At 39.1% G+C, this 13,763-nt stretch overlaps 1 protein-coding gene across 1 annotated transcript in view; it reads right to left on the reverse strand.

The window, feature by feature from the left end:
• Positions 1–13,763, reverse strand: part of PLXNB2 (plexin B2) — a 132,483-nt gene that overhangs the window by 21,476 nt on the left and 97,244 nt on the right. The window contains exons 18-27 of the mRNA XM_009286782.1: positions 13,065–13,173; positions 11,110–11,337; positions 10,452–10,628; positions 9,858–9,997; positions 8,707–8,807; positions 6,256–6,485; positions 5,080–5,261; positions 4,270–4,336; positions 4,011–4,157; positions 540–696 (exon numbers count right to left, since the gene is read on the reverse strand). Of these exons, the coding sequence (XP_009285057.1) occupies positions 540–696; positions 4,011–4,157; positions 4,270–4,336; positions 5,080–5,261; positions 6,256–6,485; positions 8,707–8,807; positions 9,858–9,997; positions 10,452–10,628; positions 11,110–11,337; positions 13,065–13,173 (1,538 nt within the window). The remainder of the gene's footprint in view (positions 1–539; positions 697–4,010; positions 4,158–4,269; positions 4,337–5,079; positions 5,262–6,255; positions 6,486–8,706; positions 8,808–9,857; positions 9,998–10,451; positions 10,629–11,109; positions 11,338–13,064; positions 13,174–13,763) is intronic.

A 13,763-nucleotide genomic window follows, 5' to 3' on the forward strand; every position in this document is an offset into this window, starting at 1 on the left:
TTTTTTTTTTTTTTTCTCAAGAAGAGAACAGCAATTTTGAAAGCCTTCAAGAAGGATGATTTTCAGAGGCTGGGTGGCTCATCATCTCCTAAAAGTGCAACACCTATAAGTTATAATTCTTCTGAATAACCATCATAAAGGCAAGTCAAAATCAGTACCAGTTTCTGAAATTGCATCATTACTTCTCCATCAGTTAATTGTCCATGCTGTCATTATCACATTAATTAGTACCTGAGATACTGACTCTGTCAGATGTGAATACATTTGTGCTAACAGTCATTAACAGGCTCTTTGCACACTAATGACAGTACACCAAAACTTTAAGAGTCAGGAAAAAGAACTCTGTAAGAAAGCATTATTTTTTAATGCATATTAAGATTGCTGCAAAATGCTGTATTTTTGCATCCAGCTGAACATTAATTCAACTTTTTTTTTTTTAAAAAAACCAACAGATTGCTTTTATAGACATTTTTTGGGAAAATACAAAATCACACACCATGTTTCACCTGCTCAATATAGTATCACAAGTAGCTACCTACCAAGAACTACACTCTCAGCTTTTGGCCACTGAGAACACGGCAGATTTCGATAGACTTGGTCTATTATCTTTTCCTTTACTTGTGATATAGTATCACAGTTCAGCACTTTCACAGGTATGGAATCGGTTCCTCCATCTTGTACATATACATTTACTGTCTGTAAAAAAAAGAATGTACACGGTTATTAAGACAAATCAGTGCTGTATTATCTCTGAATCTGTTTTTCTGGGTGATTTAAATGCAAACAATATCTAAAATTCACTGTGCAATGATTATTGCACAGCAGCATATATTTGCAATGGGACTATGGATTATGTGAGGGATCCTTCACTGTTATGCAGCCAACCAGCTATCGTCAATTCCAGCTAATTCCGCCCACTGTGACAAAACAGAAAAGATGCAGAATAGATTTACTCTTGCCTAAAATGCTACTATTACTGAGTCTTGGGAATTTATTAAAGGGGGACCCGCAAGAACAAAGCAGCTGGACCACTGACTAGTTACATGCTGCTCATATAGCATGATAACCTGGAACATAGAAAAGCACAAGTAATGCAGTGCCCAAACTTAACGAGTTCCCAATAATCATTTGAGCTGCACTTTGCTGAACTCGTAGAATATTGTATGCTTTTGCCTTCCTTTATGCTGTCTTCATGGTTGTAGTTTTACTTCTCAAGTCGAGCGGCCTAGGTCTGTACACATGGTGATTTAACACGGCTCAACTGATGAGCAGTGACTTGTTCACTCCTGTAACTTTACCTCCTGTGACCAGCTGTTCATTGGATATATATAAATACGCACACACACACACATATATATATGTGTATATATAAAAGCCATTTATATAATCTTTGGTGTTCAAAGACTTCATTTACTGCTTACTGTTGTCACAATAACTCTAATAGCTCCAGGAAATACACCTAAGTAGTTTATGCTAGTTCTAAAATATTACTGTTTTCTGATAGTATTGACATTTTTTTTTTTAATGTTAAAGAGAATTTCTTGAAAGCCTGTAATTTACTAAATCTAGAGTGATTTTTTTAAAAGTAGCTTCGCTATATGTGTCAGTTTCAATACAGACAAAAGCAAATGAGAAAATGATGGCCAGGAAACCTCCCCAGAAGGAAAGAAACCACCAAAACCAAATAGGTGCTATGAAAAGCTTCTTTCTTTCACTAGCTGAATCAGTACAACAGCTCAGAGTCCTCGTGGATCTTTTGCCAGTCAGGTAGCTTTGGAGGCCAGGCACATCCGAAGCATCGCAGCTCTCAGATACATACGGTCCTGCCAACCGTAATGCCTGAATTTATCATCTCAAACCTCAGAAATAAACTTGCATGGCTGGTATTTTTAAACAGTGAAGAAAAGCTACGCCATACGGCAGTCAAATTAAACATGATTGCACTGTCCCTTGACAGAACTCTCAAACTAATCACGAGATTTCACCTTCCTTTTCCTATTAGCTTTATGGTAATTAGACATGATTTTGCTGCTGGTTCAGTATGCAGCATGTCAGTGTAACCAGCGATGCAAAACAGATTCGTCTTTTAAATAAGAACAATTAGAGAGCAGACAACTGCTCTATACCATACTTTCCCACCGTGTCTCACTTTCAGGCAGAAGTGAACTAATTAACTCCTGCTTTAACCTACCTTGGTGCATAAATGTTCCCTAACTGTTCACAGTTACCACAACAATGTCATCATCATGCCAAAGATCCCAATAATTCATAGCAATAGTAACCCCCTTCATAATCTTTCATAATACATATATATACACATATATCTCATCATCTTCCATGCACGCACACAAATAAAATCTTTGTTTGATGGGAAATCTGTAAATCTGGACCAAATACTGCTACTGTACAATGTTATAATATTTAATATCTAGCTAGTATGCTTGTTGTGCCCACATCTGACTGCATACACAAATTTTCTGCTTTCACACTGCATTCATATAGCTTAATTGCAGGCATTGGCTTTTTTGTGAAAAGAAACAGACTGAACGAAGAATTATTGCCATTAAGTCTTACATGATGTACAGTGCAAGTTAATTTTGTTCTCCATACACAAGAGAAAATATAACCAGCATTGCCAGTCAGTGTGGTTTCTATGGGTGGCACTTTCAGCTCAGATATGAAGATGACAACTCAACTAATCCCCAAAATATCAACTGAACTTAAAATATTTCTTCTTGCCCAGCACACCCTTTTCCTCCATGCAGTCTAGGTCACAGTCTAGTGATTCTGTGAGTGAAAGTCCTACAGCAATCTCCTCACATCTGCCCTCCCATCAGCATCCCTTGAGAATACACAAAATGGTGATTTTTTTTACCAGGTCTTAATAAAGCTTTTTATTAAGATTCTCTTTCAACACCGCAGATACGTCACTGCATCGTTCTCAGTTGGAGACAACCACAAATGGCTCCTAACTTGTCAATAAAAGAGAAATCAGAGAGGGAAAAAAAAATCCTGTGTTGGTCTTTGAAGGACAGTCTATGCATCTTTGATATTCATTACACTGTATCCTGAAGAAAACCAGCAAGACTGTCAGAAAGAGTAAAATTAGAATTTACGCTCCCTAAACAGCTAAAAAGTGGGCTGGTTCAGCTTTTTAAAAAGACAGTGAATCCGTGTGCTGGAGTCTGGTTGAAAAAGTGGTGGAAATTTGTGGCAGTGAACAGAATTAAGTCAAAGCAGAATTCATAATAGAAGAGAACTGGACCATGGCACTGGTGATCAGATTCAGGGGGTGGTGGAGCTCAGATGGGGAATTCCTGGGGCAGGAATGTCCACTTCATCCCACTTGAAGCATCTAACACAGGTCTCCAGAACTGCCTGTAGAGGCAGCTACCCCTTATCACTGTAGGGAATTATTTCCTTAGGTGGAAATAAACCCCTTTCAATGCCAGTTGGGCTGCCCATGTTCAGGAGAGTTTGACTCACACAGGAACAAGTGCAGAAATAGGTTCATAAGGTGTTTTGTAGATTGCAGAGCCATCTCACAGGCCTGTAGAGGAGCTTATCCTGGTATACTAACAAAATAATCTCTAAAATGACGTTTGATGTGCTGACAAGCAGCAATCACAAGGGAGAAAGACAACCCGAAGTTCAAGCATAATATTAGTGCAAGAATTCTGCAAAAATCAATTGCCAGTTAATTTAGATGGGAGAAGGGAAGGAGCCAAACACCCTGACCACTGTTCAGACAGACTTTGAAAATTATCAAAGGGATTTACTGAAATGGATTCCACAGTGGCAGGACTTGGATTTAACGCTTAGAAGATACTTTATAATTCTGTTTTCCTGCTTGGAGACTTGCTTTTGTCAAACTATCAACAGTCCTGCCCATGACCAGAATTTCTATGCAGATCACAGTAGTCCAGAAAAGTATGTACAGACTTAACACTACAGGACTTAATTTTAAAAGAAAAAATGATTTTATAATATATTAATCATGCTCTGCTTACCAACTGCGTATACTCTACATCATCTCCCAGTAAGCCCGTGTCATTCAATGTATATTTGGCTTTCTTTAGTACAGCATCCACTGGGCCTTTTTCTACCTGGTGTTTGATAGCCTTGAACAATTTATAAAGAGGCTCCCCGGCATTGTCCTGTTTAAAGGAAAGGAAAGGAAATAAAGCAAAAACAAAAGATATACTCAATGCTGCATGTTCAAGTATTATTGATAAAAAAACCTCGCAGGCAACAGACTTCAACTCTTACCTTGAGATACTGATATAAACAAATAGACATCCAGTTAGACAACATTCTCTCAACAACCGTTTCAGATCTGAAAAAAAAAAACAACCCCGAGTATGGTAAGGGTACTTAATGACAAAGCTTTAAAGAAAAACATTGCTTGCTTGAAATATAGTATTTTTACATGCTTAACTGCATGCACTCCTTGAAAGCATGTACTTGCTTTAGGATAAGTGCTTTGTATGGCTTATCATTCCTGGGTACCTTCAGCTCATTACTGAAAAGCACACATCCTTTATGCAAAATCTTAAATTGGGTCTATGCTGTAAGAGCTAAAAAATTAACCCAGTTGTGCAGCTACTGGGAAATAACCTACAGATTAGCTACAACATGCACAGAGCAAGGTCTTTTGTAATTTATTTGGGATAACAACAGGGTTAAAAACACTAGAGCAAGCCCTCACTGAATGCACAGTGCAAGCCGACTATGTGTGCTCATTATGGAGATGATGTGTGGTATAAATGCTAGATCATTTGGAATAAAATTACATTAAAAAGTAAATGAAATGTTTGGTATTGTATTTTGAAGTAAGGTAGATGTTTCTGTAATCTCGATGCAGATCCTACACTCCAGTATTTGAATAAGGAAATCTGTTGCCAGCAGTCCTGCCTGTGCCTTCCACGGCTATTCCTGGTGAGCTTGTCTTCCTAATACGCTTGGGCCAGGCTATTTCTGACTTTCACAGATAGTTGGCATTTTAATACGGTCACATTGCAAAAGAAATACATTTACAGAAAACCAGAGAACTACAGAAAATATGACCATCATTCAAACCTTCTTAGCATCAGCTTTGGGTTTTTGGCCACAACATACTGCTCCATCAGTTCCAAGAACAGCGTCCTCATGATGTCAGTATAGTATTCTAGTTTTCCATGTAAAGCAACTGTCAGTAAAGATGCAAAGTACACTTTAGCTCGAGCAGAGAACTCCCTTTGGTTTTCCAGTGTGTGAATAAACTGAAACAGAAAACAAATGTAAAATCAAGTCAGATGACAGGTTTCTGAAGAACCTCAACACTTGTCTGCACTAAGAAGACAAGCAATATTATTTTAATATTAATCTAAGCACAGAATGGAAAAGTTTTCAAGTTTGAAAAAACTGCTCATAAGAAAATGTTGCCTATATTTCGTTTTGAGATATACACACAGTGTACTGGACTAACCCAAGGAATGCTTATATACTTTAACTGAAGCCTTATCTAAAAAGCATGCTTTAATTAAATGAAAAAAGGTGTTCTGTGTAAATTTTTTAAAAGAGAAAATCAACTCCCCTCTCCCCTAAATTCCCAGTCCTTTCACATCAAATTACAAAGACGCTAATCTAAGTAAACCTGGGAATGCGCTCTCACCTGCCATAAACTGTAATGCTACCATTAACTAGCTCAGCACTGGAGCCTCATTTTAAAAAGGAGAAAAAGTTAGAAGCCTAAATCTGTATTTAGGTATCTGACAATCAGCCTCGGTTTTTGAGAGTGAGCAATTAGAAGTCTCTTCAGAGCTGCTGTGAGCACTCATCAATCTCGATGAATAGGCCACTTGAGAAGCCTCTGCCTCTCTGGGACAGAGATCCAGCAGATGGCTGCCTGCAGGTGACTCCTGTGATGAACCAGGATGGAATCAGCATTCTCCGATCACGTTTCTTAAAAGGCTAAAACAAACTTGTAACAGCAGTTTTCATGCCAGATTGGGTAATATCTGTTTTCCTATAGCCACTGCAGTGTTGACTAACTCCATACTACGTGACCTGGCACAGAAATATGATCTTGCCTCTCCACCCCACCAGGAAGCTCTGGCTGTGATGCCACATATCTGCACAGTTACTGTGGAACCAGAACTGTATGAAAATCACTTATTTTTAAAAATTTTGGTTCAGTTGTGCTTGAAAACCTACTGTCTGGCACACACAGGTATGCCTAGCTAAGAGACAAGATGAACCTACTTCAGTACTCACATTAATGAGAAATGATTTGCTATTTAGGAGGTTGGAGAACTGGTTCAAAGCCTGCTCCACAGTCTGCCTCCTGGCCTCAGGAATATCCAGCTTCCCCGTAATCATCACGTCTTTCTCTCCGTCTTTGGAGGGCAAGAAGAAGACTCTGTCCGTGTAGGTTTTGTAGTCCAGTACTGGAATTCCAGCTTCATTGATGTCATTTGTCTGATCTTCCATCTCTATCATTAGATCTGGAATATGCAATACAGTTTAAAGGTTCATTTAAAAAAAGCCTGCAGCTTTTTTAGGCAACACGATCTCTTTGGGTGCCTTGTAATGGAGAAAAAGCAACTCAACACCAAAAACTCTATTTCATCTCACATTTTCTCTTGCTATTTTTACCAATTATCCTGTTAACAACGACCACAGCTAATCCTATGGTGACATGAGGATAACTGCCTTTAGCACAGACGGTTTCCTTGTTGCTGCCTATCCGAAAAAGGGCCTCAATGGACATCTGGGTGAGTTCAAATATACAAATGTAGAATTGTAGCACAGAGCCAAAAAAAGACACCGCAGTATTGTTTTCTTGTTTTTTTCTTCAATGCATATTCTATTCCCTCTGAGTCTAGGTAGTAGTAAAAGTTCTTTTAAAAAACACATAGCAATCAAGGAAAGAAAGGTTTAAAGTGTAAAGCATGCTAATTTAATTGGCAGGAAGGGGATGGCAGGAAGGAATAAGGTTAAATGGTTCATTGAAATTGATGGAAACATTTCTGTGGGACTCAAAAGCTCTGAAGTTCTTAAAAGGGTCAACAATTAGGGAATCATCCTTTGGAGCAGCTATTCTACCTGAAGGCTTTCCAATTACCTAATATTGCTGATTGACTAGAACACCATGTTAATTAATACAGTGACCTATTGTCTCAGCAATTTTATTGCTCTTATTTATTCATTTACCTCTTTGTTTTATAACATTCAGCAAAGCTGAGGGAGAAAGCATCTTGTGGTTTCCAGCTTTGTGGTATTTGTACTTCCTCCCTGATGTCCCTTTCCTTGGCTATCTTTGGTCCCATGTATTTTAGACTGTCTGCACTTTGTGCTGTGACATTACAGATCCAGAACGTGTTTTGACTTCAGTGTTTCATTTTACTGTCAGCCAAGGTGGATGGAGTTTAGCAACTGGATTACTCCTTGGATGTGCATTCTACTTCCCCAGTGTTTGTGCTTGGCGGAGCAGAGAGGAAACCTTCAACCCAACACGCAGCAGGAGTCTGTAGCCCCCTACTAGGAGCGTCAGCAAGAGAAAGGCACCTTCTCCGTTCAGAAACGGGTATGAAGTTCCATGGGAGAGGTGGCCAGAGGGATGGCTGTTAACCTTGATCGGTCCTCTCACAGTGCATAATGCAGTTTGAAATGAAGCCCATTTTGGGAATAGTTCTTGATAGAAACATTTGCTTCTGGTTTGTGTCTAGAACCTGGAAGGAGTCAGTTTTCCAGAGAAAGCAAGCTGGTACAAGAAAAGAACATCCTGTCCCAGAAATGCCAGAAAAACAAGACTGGAAGAGGCTTCCAGCATGGCCGAAATCTTTTGAGATACCCTGAGCTTCTTAAATTAATTTCAAACTCTAACCTGAAATTGCTGTATAATTCAATCCTGCTTTTTAGCCACTGTCAATATGAAATAATCTATTACTCTTTAGAAATAAAACATGTTGGTATTTTTTTAGTAAAGATTATTTCAACATGACCCAACAGCAAGTATAATTCAGATAATGAGGTGACATTTCATGGTAAGCATTTAGGCCAATATTTGCAATGTTTGCACTCAGATGCCTAATTTAAGCGTTGCAATGAGTAGTTCAACATGTAGAAATGCTGAGCCTTCACACCTCCCGCTGCCTTCCCTGGGATGATGCCTCTACATTTACACAGAACAATTAGCTAGCTCCTCAAATCAAGCTTAAGGTTTTCCCACGGTAAACAGGGCAAAATGCTATTTCTTTCCTGTGAGCTTGCCAAATTATCCCTTTGTATGCTGATTGCTGCAAATAAATTTTGCAGCTCTGAAAACAGTTTTTAATGTGCATACTGGGCACGTACAGCCATTGTGCTAAATACTAAGTGCACAGTTAGTCACTATAAAACATTCTTTCCTCCGTATCAATGGCCACTCACATTAATGGCTATAAGTAACCCCAATCTCATCTAGTTTCTATTTCCCAGTTGCTAACTCTGTGCTTCCTTTAGAGTAACACTATCCATTTCCTTTAATAACCTCAGCTCCCTATTTTATTTTATTTACAGCTTTCATATATAATAACAAAATATCTGTCAACGTCAGTAATCAAGACTACTAAGACCTACTAATTATTTGTTCCCAGAAGACAGTTTTAGCAAGCTAGCACCATTGCTCCAGCCCATCTTCTGATTGCTCAAGACGACCCACAGGAGTGCAAATATCTGTCATACCTGTGAATTCCTTCTTGCACCGGTCTCTGACGCTCTCCTCCAGGCCTTCAAGTTGCGATTTAATTTTTTCATACTCTCGTTCTGCTTGTTGGCTCTTGCGTCTTTATGGAATAGAGGTAAGATTTTAAAAAAGTTACAAACTGCAAAAGTAAATAATTTGCAACAGCTCTGAGTGGGAAGCCAAAGGACTGGAGGACATTTTCCTGGTTTCAATTTCTTTTTAAACACAGAAAGAGAATGGAGGAGGAGAACAGCAACAGTGGACCAAGTCTTCATTCTGTGTAAATCAACATGGCACCACCACGGGCCTGCTGCTTCAAAGCACACTTGGACCAGCGATTTAAAATCCAATAAGCAGTAGCTACAAATGCTTTCAATCGCATATTAAGTACAGAAACTCAGTTTGCATGTACTGAAAAAAGATTGCTTGCAACATGTCCTGCACTGGCTCTCAGCCACCCAGGAATGTGTCTGGGACTGAACTGAGAAGGTTGCAGGAGGTCCACGAGAACATCAGTGCTGTACAGCACATACTTCGGCATTGCTTCAGCTATACTGGTATGCACCATAAGAGTGAAATCCATCCCCTCCTGAGGGACAGTATGAGGCCCTCATCACTAACCTTAACATTGGGCTAAGTAGGTCTTAAATGAAATACAGACATTGTTCTGGCCCTTTGTGAAGAATGATTTTCACCATTAATCATGAAATTTGTGTGTGGGTAACACTTATCTGGAAAGGCCAAAATGACCCCTTAGCCAAATCCATCCAGCTCAGACCTACAGTGCTGACTGAAGCAGCATAAACACTGATGGATATGTATACAGAATAAGTTATCTCCTTCACAAGAGGCGCTTTAGCTGCCATTTCAAGAATGTATGTGTGCAACTCAGTCTGCAGTTGTATGCTTGGCAAGCCTGGGACCAATTGTTGTGCTTATGTATACAGGACGGACTGGGCTGACTGACACCAAGGAATTTGGTGTGCGTGAGAGGAATAAATTGGTGCTCATACATGTTTCCAGCTGTAACTGCCTTTCTTAACTCTGCAGCTCATAAAAAAGATGAAGATAATTTCTGTAGACTGAGCTGAAATCAGGTAGTACCTTGAAAGCTTTAGGACAGCAAAAACACCTAATTAAAGGAACTTACCTGTAACAGATGATAGAAATGACGATGATTGCTATCATAGGAATAAGTACCAGTGGCAAAATAAGATTTAGTGGGATGTCACTCACACGTGTATCATATTCTACCCTTCCGAGGATCCATTCCCGGAGTCCAAATTTCACCTAATTAGATAAGCACAGACATTTGTCTCAAAAAGTGCAAACAGACAGTGGTTCACTTCTCAGTTGTGCTCTAAATTCTTAGTAATTCTCACTAAGTGAATTCTAGCTCAACCTGACAAAGGAAACATTTCTGAATATTTTGAACTGAATTTAGGTCACTAGCACTTTATTCCATGAAGTAATTTTATTTTGCTTAGCAGAGGAAGAAAAATCCCCAGCCTGTCTAGCTACAATTTTATATTCCTATGTAATGAAGGTAGAAAGCATTTGGCAGCTTGGGACCGCTCTTTACGTGTGACGTCTTCTAGACAGCAGGCAGAAGCTGGAGGATGGAAGAACTGCAAGGAGTTTCTTCACAGTACCACAACTTTGGAGAAGAAATTACTTCAATTAAGCAGCACTGTATCAGTGTCACTTACACATGTTATTAAATTCTATTGAAAAGGTAACCTACAATGAATTCAGGAAGGTTATTGATGGTATCTCTCTTCTGCCGTTTCTTTGGTTGAGGCTGTACTTCCGGTGGCTCACAATATAGGTCTGTTTCAGTTAGTGTTTTTATGTTGCAAGGCTCGTCACCCACAAAAGCCTGGGCCTCGTCTATCGTCATGGCTTTGTTCAGGTTACTGCCCTAGACAGAAAATACAAGGCTAAGTCATCATCACAAAGTCTTGGGAAACAAGAAGTCCTGAGTTGCAACTTTCCATTTGGATCATTTTTAGCAGCAGATGGGATTTGCACTGCAGTGTACAGAAGAGAGGAGTGGTTGGGAATTATGCAATTCCTTTCCTTTCCTTTCTGGTGCAAGAAGAGATGTCCCCTCCAATCCTTGGGAGCTCTATGGCAGAGGGCATTTCCAAATGCCAGGCTCAGCAGGAGGGGGCATCCCTGGGAAACCCAAAGTATGGCTAAAAAGATAGCAACTATCTCTGCGAGGGGGAGGGGGGAGGAAAGGGGAGCTGACAATGTTCATCATCTAGCAGAGGGAAGGGACTCTACCAAGCATTTTGGGTATGGTACCAAACAGCTGTTAAGGGTTTGAGAAAGGAAGGAAAAATTCCATACACACTTCAAAGACAAAATGAGCAACCACCATCTCTTGACAAGTTTACCTTTGCATTAATAAGTTTGTTGACTTGTTTTTTGATGCCATCTGTGAAGTTTTCAAATGTTGGGTCTGCAACATAGGCAAAGGAGTGGCTCTCATTTTTTACAACCAAATGATAATGATCCATTAGAATAATAGTGGTAATGTTATAGTTTTCTGGGTCTTCCAGTATTGGTGGGGAAGAAAAAATCACCGTGGTTTCATTGAGTCTTGTAACAAGCTTTCCATCAAACTGTAAGAAACAAGACAAGAAGAACATGCACATTTTACAGTTTGACTCGTTCCTGAACATAACTGTTGATAACTTTAGACTGTAGAAATAAACCCACTGGATTTATATCCTCTCCATACAGCAGAAATAACATAGTATGAGGTATTTTCCGAAAAGAAAATGAAACAAATTTGTTGATGGGAATAAATTGTTGATTCATTATGTTCTAGCAGCTGCCTGCAGAAAAACCTTAGGCTACAGATCAGCTTCCATTGCCTCCAAATTCTGTGGCTCTGGACCACACTGGGCTGGTATCATTAAATTGCTCTAAGATTAAGAAGTTAACATGGCAGCTTTAATCCAGATCATCTTCTGTACCATTAGTATCTCAGGTAGATTCTTTTCTACTGACATTGTAAAATATCTCACTGGAATTCAATACAATTACTAAGTGAAATTTCAGAAAAAAGCTTACCAATTGTCAATCAGCTACTCAAGGTAACAACTCAGTTAGCCTGTCCTCCATCCCCAATTACACAAATGTTTTTATCCTAGAAACTCCTTCAGTCATTCAGTAACATCAACCACAGCTAACAACTTTAATAAGAACCCTCAACATTTCTTCTATCACCTCCTGAGTTTCTCACTTTGAGAAATGCCATTTGATAGCTTCTCCCCCACATTTCTGATATTGCCATATAACTGGAAGCAAAACAAAAGATTAGAAAAGTTTCTAGTCTTAACCAAGAATGTGGGCTGTACATAATGCCAACTTAAGCTAAAGTGCTGAGAAGATGCTGAGGTGGGGAGTAAGACATGTTAATAAAAACTGTCAGGAACGCTAAATAGACTTTAATATTGTCCTGGGAGTTAAGGTTATCAAGATAATTACATCTTGCAGTTTATGGCCTAAGAAACGTAGGTGGTTTTCCTCTTAAAATTCTTTAAGGATAGGGTTCTGATGGACCCAAATCCAGCTGGCTTTGGCATACTCTAAAAGTTGAATCATGCATATAATACAAAACATGTGCATTACCAACTCTATATGGATCACAAGAAAGTTTTAAATTGAAGAGCCAGCCTTAGAAAAAGTCTTACAACGTTCTTACTGGAAGTTCACTTTTACATCCTCAATATTGCATTAAATTGTGATCTTCATTAGAAGAGTGGGAAATTGAGACTATTGGTAATGTCAGTTCTTCTTAACATGAGATGCAAGAAGGGTTGGTTTGGGGTTTTTTTAACATTATTTTTCACAACTTTTTGTGAACGTGCTATAGATGGAATATGCATGAAGCAAGAAAGAAAAGAAGACGGTTCATTGAGGTGTGAGAAAATAAAAGGCACTGGCTATGCAAAGCTGAGTACTCAGCATTGTCTGGATTTGGGTCCTGTTTCAGGCAAATCTCTAAAGGTTGCAGGGCGAGAAGAAGGAGAAAGATAAAGAAAAAAATAAACACTTTCAAATTCTGAAATACATCCACTTTACCACTCGAAGCTTAATTCTTCTATCCTTATTCATATTGAATGAAAATAATTTTAAAGCAGAAGACTGCAAGGTACAAATGAATGTAAGTCAAGATGGTAGAAGTAGGCGTTTCTTCCACGGAAACCCTGAACAGACCCAGAAATCTGTTCAAACCTTATTCCACTCCAAGCCCAGTGAAGTCCAGTGGGCAAACTTAAATGCATTTTTTGAACAGATTATATCCAGTGTGATGCCTCTGGGGGGAAAGAAAGAAAATTACCCTTTTGACATTCAGTTTCCCTGCTTCTGGACGTTCTGCATATACAGCCAACGAGAAACTCTGGATCAGCTCAAACCCGGTTCCAGTTACTGTAATATTTCTCCCTCCACTGAAAGGCAGAATTAAAAAAGAAGTCAAGTCATTGGCAAACTACCACAGCTATAGAATGCTTTATCCTGCGCTGCTGCTGCTTCCACTGAAAACAGCTACCTAATGCCCATATGACAATTAGATATCCTACACAAAGGAATTCCGTTAAAGCTATCGATGACCACAGCATTTAAAAGCAGCAATGCCAACTTCAAACTCGTTGAAGAATAAAAAAGTACAAATCACTTTGTCAGTATTTGTGGCTGTTCATTGATGCCTATCTTTGTGTGCTTTACTTCTCCAGTGTTTTTGTTAAAATCACTCCACCTACCACACACGCAGAGACAAAGGTAAGAGTGTATTTTCCACAGGTCTGTAGGGACCTGGCTTTTTATTCCCTTTCATTTGCAACACATTGTTTAAAAAATAATGCATTCACATAAGAAGAATGCATGCAAGTTGCCAGTGGGAATTAAAGTTATCGAAGTAACATGGATTTAGAGGGATAGCAAGCCTCAAAGCAATCCGTTAAAGTAAGCTTTGGTTTATACAGAGGAAAAAAAGAAGTCTTTTAAATTCCCTGGGGTGAATCACTATTGATCTACCAAA

The sequence above is a fragment of the Aptenodytes forsteri genome, unplaced genomic scaffold, assembly GCF_000699145.1.
Source record: "Aptenodytes forsteri isolate BGI_AS27 unplaced genomic scaffold, ASM69914v1 Scaffold166, whole genome shotgun sequence".
Lineage (NCBI taxonomy): Eukaryota > Metazoa > Chordata > Aves > Sphenisciformes > Spheniscidae > Aptenodytes > Aptenodytes forsteri.